General features: G+C 46.9%; 1 protein-coding gene across 1 annotated transcript in view; it reads right to left on the reverse strand.

Annotated features, from left to right (window-relative positions):
• Sfxn5 (sideroflexin 5) overlaps nt 1-8,926 on the reverse strand; it is a 119,294-nt gene that overhangs the window by 84,332 nt on the left and 26,036 nt on the right. The window contains exon 2 of the mRNA XM_029478216.1: nt 799-876. Within this exon, the coding sequence (XP_029334076.1) occupies nt 799-876 (78 nt within the window). The remainder of the gene's footprint in view (nt 1-798; nt 877-8,926) is intronic.

The raw sequence follows: 8,926 nt of genomic DNA on the forward strand, positions 1-8,926 counted from the left end.
GGTGAGACCCTATCTCAAAAACCAGCAATAACAGAGCACTCCAAACATGTAAACATTCTTCTTATTCACCCCTCTCAGGGAACTATGAAAAGGATTTCACCCAAACTACAGAAGACACAAAGAAAAGAAGGACCAGGGACAAAGAGAAACTGGCAATGGAAGGCAGGGGCTCCAAAGTAAAAGGAGGCACTGAAATACAGAGTGCGGGGGATGCAGCAAGAGCGAGAGTGGAAGAAAATGCATTAGCGGAAAAACATAGGCGATGCTTAACTCCAGACAAAACATAAAGTTAAAAAAAAATAAAACAGCCATGATGCAACCAACTTGACTGGTTGGTGACTGTTTAATAACTGGAACAACAAGGCAACTGAAATGCAGATCTCAAAACCACGATTAGATATTTGAGGAGGGGGTGGACTAGAAGGAAGATATTCTTTACAGAAGTGGAGGATAAGAGAATCCCATCACCTACAGAGCCATATAGCTGAGACACGAGTACAGATTCACACATGTAAATACAGAGTTACAGCTGAGAGTCCACTGAAAGGAGCCTCTCCTGGTGGCCAGGAACAGGCCTGAGGATGGACAACACAATATTATCATCATCATCATCATTATTATTATTGTTATTATTATTATTACAAGGGCCTTTTTTGAACTATGTGTAAACATCTCTTTAAAAAGTATGGAATAAAGTTTTGAAATAAAGTTTTTGAACAAAAAGAAAAACTTTGGTATGATAGCCACAAGATTCTGAGATCATCTCCCCCTGCCTCTGCCCACCCCTGGCAGAGGTACCTGTTCGTTTGTAACTCCCGGGCGCAGGGTGCCATGCTTGTAATCCTCCAGCAGTTGCACAGCCTCTCTGAGACGTTTCTGTGGAGGAAAGAAAAGAGACACTGTGTGGCATCAGACCAGTACTCCTGAAAGTTCTTCCTTCGTGACACTACCTCAGCATCAGCCAGAGTAACAGTGTTCATGCTGCATGGCCACAGCCCTCAGAATATACATGAGACAGTAGGAAGGCTCCTACCTAAATGTCCTTCCACAGGGACCCGGCTCAACAGCAATGGTATGATACAACAGATCAAGCCAGCCCAACCAGAAACTGAACTAAAAATTCAGTAGGCGGTTTAGTCAGTAAAGTGCTTGCATGCAAGCACAAGGACATGGGTTCAAATCCCTAGAATGCACCAAAACACAAAAGTGAGGTNGTGCATACTTGGAATCCCAGAGCTAGAGGGGTTGCAANAGGGACTCCTGGAGCTTGCTGGGTAGACAGCATAACCTGCTTGGTGAGTTCCAGGCCAGAGAGAAACCCTCTCTCAAAACAAAAGGTCAGCACCTTGGGAATCACATCTGAGGTTGACCTCTGGCCTACACACACACACACACACCACAGTAAATATTTAAAAAAAAAAAATACCAACTGATTTACCTACTCAAGGACTTATGACTACAACACCTGACAGAGAGGGAGGAGGGAAAGAGGGTTGAATTTCATTTTAAACAAAGAACAGTGGGTAGAGAAGGCAGCNTTCATTCACCAAGAGACTTAAATAAAGATGTTTGCAACAGCTCTCAAACATGGACAAGACTACAGATAACTAATGCAAGTATAAATAAGAAAACAGGACTATACATGCTCAATAAAACACCACACATCATTTGCCAGGAGTGGTGGTGTCTGCCTGCAATACCAGTCTAAAATCAGCATCAGAGACAGAGGCAGAGGAACCCTGACTTCCAGCCCAGTTGGGGCCACAGATTATGTTTCAAGCCACTGTACACTAAGCACTAAGACTGTCTCAAAACAGAAGCCAACAAGCCAGGNGCCATGACACATAATTTAACATCCCAGCACTCAGGAGGAGGAGGCAGGCAGAGCTCTGTGAGTTTGTAGCTAGATTGGTCTGCATAGTGAGTTCCAGCCAGGAAGGGCTACACAGACCCCTGGAGGAGGGCGGGGGAGGGCGAGGGACAGGACTGAGAGAGAGAAAAAAAATTTACTTCCTAGGTGGTAGCGTACACACCTTATACCAGCACTTGTGAGGTGGAACCAGAAGGATCAGGAGTTCAAACCAGCTTTGATGACATAGTAAGTCTGAAGGCAGCCTGGGCTACACAAGAAACCAAACAGAGAGAGGAAAGAAGAAAAGGAAGGAAGGAGACTATATAGCAGTTTAAAGAGTAAACTGAAAGGAGGGTGGTGTACGTCTGTAATTCTAGCCCTGCGGGGTGGAGGCAGGAACACCAGAAGATCTGAGTGACACAGCCTTGGTTACACAGGAAGTTCAAGTGCAGCCCGTGCTATACAAGTTGATGAGGGAGGCATGGGGTGAGGTGGGGGGGAGGGATGGAATCTAGAAAACTACCTAGTGACTACCTTATAACTAACTACCTTACAAATGACTACCTTGCAACACAGATGACTTTCAATGACATAATGGACCTTCTAAAGATAGTCACCCCCTTATCCAAATCTCCAGAGTCTTCTAGAAGGTTTCCATATCCATTCCATATCCAAGTCTCTGTGGCTGAGTTAGGGTTTCATTGTTGTGAAGAAACACTGTGACCAAGACAGCTCTTATAAAGGAAGACATTTATTATGGCTACTGCTTTTGCAGAGGTCCCCCAAGTTTGGTTCCCAGCAGCTGTGTCAGAGNTCTCACAATCCCAGGGGATCTAAGGATCTCTTCTGGCCTCCACGGGCACTGCACTCACACGCACAAACTCCCACACACATAAAAAAATTTAAAACAACAAAGAAACTGAGTGCAGTGGCACACGCTTGAGATCAGAGCGCTCGGGGAGCTGAAGCAGGAGGATCTCAAGTTTGAGGCCAAAAGAAGAAAAAGAAAGGGGGAAATGAAGACATCAAAAGAAACAGGANAGGAGTCTGGAAAGATAGCCCAGTGGTTAACAGCACTGACTGCGTCTTCTTGAGGACTCGGGTTCAATTCCCATCACCCACATGGCAGCTCACAAAAGAACCAGGAAAACATAAAAACTCATTCCCAGACACCATACACCACACAGCCACAGCTTGACTTTTCTTTTAGACTTTGAATATTTTTCTTTCCTTTCTTTGTTTTTGTGTTTGTTTGTTTGTTTGTTTGTTTGTTTGTTTGTTTTGGAGTGTAGGGCTTCACTTTGTAGCCCAGGCTACCCTAGATTTCACCATGTAGCTGGCCTCTAACTTGTNGACAATCCTGCCTCAACTTTCCCAGTGCTAGGACAGCAGGTGCACAGAACTGGCCTGTGTCTCGGTCAAACTGGACCAAGTTGTTTCAATTCACTTAGGCTGAGCAGGTGTAAGTTCAGGATTTAACACTTGAACTAAGTTTCGTTAAACCTTTGCCAGGTACCCTGGACCACAAGCACCCCAAAAACTCCTAGGGGTGCTCAGGTCCCCCAAGGCTGAGTGGCTGAGCCTCCTCCTGCTGCCTGAGCCTCTAAAGACCTGGACAATGCATGCTCTACTTTCTAGCGAAATGCAGTAAAAGGCCCTGGATTCTCATTATTTCTCCCACCCCAGGGAGTCTCCTGAGTTCCTATAACAACCTGGCCAGGTTCCATCTCATTTGACACAGTCATCAAAGGCAGCCTCAAGCCAACAGAATCAGTTCCAATAAAGCCCTGAGCTTGGCAAAGAGTGTGAGGAGGAAGGAGAGCCAAAGTTCCTGCAGACAGGCCTGAGGGCCCAGCGCGGAAGAAGCTAGAAGGAACGGTTTAACTCTGGGCCTCTATGCCAGAGTTGACCTAAGTCTTGCTCAGAGGTTCTGTGGGATGGACAAGTCCCCAGCCACCTGGGTGGAGAGGCCACAGGAACTGGCTGCTCTGGGCGGCTCTTCAGGGAGGCTTGGAGCTCAGAAGAAATGTCTCCATGCTATGGCCTCCTCTCCAGCCACTGCATTATGGTGCTTGGCAGAAGGCCCTTGAGGAGGGGGTGGGGGGAGTGCTGGAGGTCAGTGCTGGGTGAGCTTGGCAGGAAGTCTTTTCAACCAGGAACAAACAGGCAGCCAGCCCCTGAATGTAAAAGCTCTGAGGGGCCCAGCTGGCTCTGGGGAGGCTGCTAGCCTGTGGCCCCTGCCTGAAGCCCCAGGCTAGGAGCAGACTGGCCAACCATGCTGCTTCCCAAGTCCCCATCACCAGCCCACCTACAGCCAGCATGCCTCAAAGAGGTGCTATGAGCCTCTCTCTCTCTCTCTATTCCACAGGAGTGTGGTCTCTGGAGGCCCTCTGCAGACACATGCACTGGGAGGCNTGCTCTAGCAGCAGACTATTGGCAAGGGCAGCATCTCAACCCTCTGGACCTGCTGGAAAACCATGAGCAGAGATGTAGGAAGCAAAAGTACAGACTGGGAGGCTGGGGGAGCTGGGTCAGAGGCAGAGCATCACAGGAAATAAGGTTATAAAAAGGGAAGTGGGAGCTGGGTAGGTGGTGCGCATCTGTAATCCTATTACTTCAGAGGTGAAAGCATGAGAATTGGGAATCCAAGGCTAAGCTCAGCTACATAGTGAGTTCGAAGCCATCCTGTGCTACATGAGACTCTGTATCAAAAAAATAAACAAGAGGTGTCCCAGAAACCACCACCACCACCCAAAAAAATAAAAAATAAGATAAAATAAAACACTGTTGTTGCTCTTGGTTGGCCACCAGAACTTGATGGTAAGTGAGGCAAGTGTTCTGAAGAAGCCACACAGGCCCCAGGACAGGGAGAAATCAAGTACACATTGATCACAAAGCTTCGCCCTACTGGCTCGCTCTCCTGGTACCAGAAGGTGATGATGCACGGGCAGCTGGGAAAGAAAGTCATCAACACTTTTACTTGGTTGTTGTACTGGCTGGCTTTGTGTGTCAGCTTGACACAAGCTGGAGTTATCACAGAGAAAGGAGCCTCCCTTGAGGCAATGCCTCCATGAGATCCGGCTGTAAGGCATTTTCTCAATGAGTGATCAAGGGTGGGAGGGCCCATCCCTGAGCTCAATAAAGCCTTTCCTCCCCAACTTGCTTCTTGGTCATGATGTTTGTGCAGGAATAGAAACCCTGACTAAGATAGTTGTGAACTATAATAGCAACCTATATGGCAAGATTTGTCTGTGGGTGCAGAAATAGTATGGATGTTATGGGGGCAACCACCTGCTTTCTGGTTAGACTGAAGACCCGTCCTATAGAAGAAAACCCATGTCAGGTACTGTACACTTGGCTAAGATCAGATGGCTGGGGAGATTATAGGCTTCCTGGATGAAACTGCTATTATTTTGCTAAATAGACACAGTATGGGGCATTTTCTAAATTCCTATCTCTACGTGTAGATTAGCGCAGCTCTCAGACTTCATCAGAGAAGTTTCTTTCTGCATCAATGGTAACTTGAAAACTCACTACTGGTGTAAGGGCACAGAATAAGTGTCTGCTCAGCCATAACTGGGACATCTATATCAACCCCAGCCCCGAGGCTCAGGGACTATCACTGAAGAAGAGGCAGGAGGGAGGGGGCAACATAGCATCTTCCTGACAAGACAGGCCGCTGCACTCGTGAGCTCACAGCAGTCCCAATTGCTTGCACAAGCCCTGTTCAAGATCAAGCCAGTTAACATTCCAACATGGAGGGGGCTCGTGAACTGATGAGTCCCAACCCCTAGCAGAGGAGTTATTGATAGCTGATGGCTTCTGGTAAGAGGAGAGTCCATTTTCTTTAAGGTAAGGGTGAAGTCTCTGTAAGTTGACCACACTCCAGTAGCTGACCGAACACCTGTCAGGATCAAACCAGCACAGACTGTAATCAGTGGGTTATATTTTTAGAATAGTGGGGTAGTTTGAATGAATGAGACTTGTGTATTTGCATGCTTAGTGTCAGATTGGTGAACTCTTTGTAAACAATAGGAGCTTTAGTTTTCCTGGGGAGTAGGCTTTGAGGTTTCAAGAGCCCACATCAGACCCAGTGTCTCTCTCTTGGCCTGTAGATTAGGATACAAAGCTCTCAGCTATTGTCCCAACATCACGCCTGCCTGCATGTCACTATGCTCCTCCTACCATGACGACAATGGACTAACCCCCTGAAACTGTGGGCCAGCCCCAATGAAATGCTTTCCTCGTAAGAGTTGTCTTACTCACGAGATCTCGTCAGGGAATAGAACAGTGACTAAGACAGTGCACGAAGAGGGGAGGGTGTAGGAGTCTGAGAGGAGTCAAGTGGAGGAGTTGGGGGGAATATGATCAAAACGGGATGCATGTATGAAATTCTCAAAGAATAAAAAGATTGTATTTTTTTTATTTTTGTTTCTTTTGACAGGGTCTCTCTGCATAACTCTGGCTATCCTAAACTATGTGGACCAGGCTGGCTTTAAACGCACAGAGATCCAAAATAATCTTTCCTGGCACCACACCCCATTTCCAGATAAAGTGCAAATTTCTCAAAAACCTCAGTGATGGCCTTCTTTGTTGTCAGCTTGACCACGTGTGGACTTAACCCAAGCTGCAGGGTGTCCCTGTTGGGGATTTTTCTTGATTGGATCATTTTAGTCAAGAAGACCCTAAATCCAGATCCTCTGAGGTGGAAGGCCCACCTTAAACCTGGACCACACCTTCTGGTGGCAATCTGTTCACAGGACCCAGAAGAAGCACGTGTNGCAAGTTCATTCCTTCACTGGCATTAGAACATACGTCTTCAGATGTCCAGTGTATGCTGGGCACCAGCTGAGACATTCAGCCTTGTGGACCAAACAACTATTGGATTCTAGGANTTTCTATCAGGAGACAGCCATTGTTGGAATAGTCAGACCACTGCCTGACTATAAGGCACTGGAGTAAATCCCACTTATATAATATATATTCCTCCTGTAACTCTGTTTCTCTAGAGAACCTGTACAGCTAAGCCGGAAGGAACCAGATATATAAGTTACTATCACTGTTCAGTACAGATAACACAAGATGGCAGCGGGCGCTTCTGATCACAAGCTGAGGAGAGAGAAAGGAAAGAGGGAGAGGGAGGAGGAGGGGGAAGAGGGGGAGGAGGGGAGGGAGGGGAGGGAGAGGAGAGGAAGTGAGGAGAGGAGAGATAAGAGAGTGGAGAAAAGGGGGAGGGAGGGAAGGGAGGGAGAGGAGGAAAAGGAAGGGGGTATATAGAGGGGGAGGAGAAAAAGAGAAAAGGGAAAGGAAGGGAGACTAGAGGAAGAGGAAGAGAGAGAAGGAAAGATAAGATCCTTTGTACTACCATTTAAAACTGAACCCAGGACCTGTAGGATGGTTCATTAGGTAAAGGTACTTGAAACTAGATCTGGTGACCTCAGGTTAACACCTAGAATTCACATGGTGGATGAAGANCACAGAGTCCCAAAAGNCCTCTGACCTCTACTCAAACATGCATTCATATACAATAAACTAAAAAGAAAAAATAGCCCAAATAATGGGTACATAGGATGTGCCAGGCAGACTGAGAAGGCTAAACAGCAGAGACTGGGATGCAGGAACTAATAGGCAGTAGGGTGCACGGCTGNCAGGGAAGCCTGAGGCTTACACCACTTCCTGCCTTGACCATTCCTTAGCTGATGCTTGTCTCAGGGATGGCCTTGTGTCTGCTAAGAGACCTTCCCTTGTCATGTTTCTAGTTTCCTTTGTGTTACTGTCGCAAATGCTCTGAACAAAGGCAAAATAGAGATGGAAGGATTTATTTGGTTTCATTTCCGTATCACAGGCCATCACAGAGGGAAGTCAAGGCAGGAACTCAAAGGCAGAAAACACGGGGATACTGCTTGTTGGCATGATCTCTGGCTTACTCACTAACAGGCCAATGCTTAGCTTTAATATGCAGCCCATGAACACCTGCCTAGGGACAGTGCCACCCACAGCGGACCCGGATCTCCTACATCAATCAAGACAGTCCCTCACNCACATGCCCATATGCCAACATGATCTAGCCAATGCTACAAACAAGGCTTTTCTCTCATATGACTCTAGTACAGTGGCTCTCAACCTTCCTAACGCTGCAACTCTTTAATACAGTTCCTCACTGTGTGGCAACCCCAACCATAAAATTATTTCATTGCTACTTCATAACTATTAGTTTGCTACTGTGGGGAATAATGTAAATATCTAATATGCAGGATATTTGCTCTTTAGCCCCCATGGGGGTTGTGACCCACAGATTGAGAATACTTGCTCTGGGCTGTGTCAGGTTNATAATTAAAGGTAACTTGGTCACCATCCTAAACCCTTTCTTCTACCTTCCCAGGAAAACAGGTTAAACTTGGTTAGCTAAGTCCTTGTCTCCCCCTGGCTATGAGGCATACTCTGCAAGGCCAGTGGGAGAAAGAAAGAACCAGGAACAGGTTCTGGACAGGTTTGGGGAACAGCGTTCCCCAAAGCTGATCTCCAGTCATCTTAGGACCAAGGAAATGAGTCAGTACATTCTGGTGAGGGGTTGGTGGTATGTCCTGTAGGAAAGCAATGGCCGTATGCCTAACTATGGCCTCAGTGTTATTAGGGGAGGTGAGAGTGTGTTCCCCTGAAATGGCTCAGCAGTTAAGAGCATGAGTTGTTCTTACAGAAGTCCTGGGTTTGGTTCTCAGCACCTATTATGTCCAGTATGGTAGGTATCACAAAAATGCACGCAAATAGGCAAAAACTTGACACAAAATTTAATAGGTGTTGGGGGAGGTTGGGTGTGTGTGTGTGTGTGTGTGTGTATATATATACCCACTATGTACATGTGCAGAGACCAGATGAAGACATCTGGTGTCCTGCTTTATAACTCTCTGCCATTATTCCTTTGAGACAGGGTCTGTCACCCCAGGAATCCCATCTCGAGACAGGGTTTCTCTGTGTTCCCCTGGCTGTCCTGGAACTTACTCTGTAGACCAGGCTGGCCTCGAACTCAGAAATTCGCTTGCCTCTGCCTCCCAAGTGTTGGGATTAAAGGCGTGT

The sequence above is a fragment of the Mus caroli genome, chromosome 6, assembly GCF_900094665.2.
Source record: "Mus caroli chromosome 6, CAROLI_EIJ_v1.1, whole genome shotgun sequence".
In the NCBI taxonomy this organism is placed as follows: domain Eukaryota; kingdom Metazoa; phylum Chordata; class Mammalia; order Rodentia; family Muridae; genus Mus; species Mus caroli.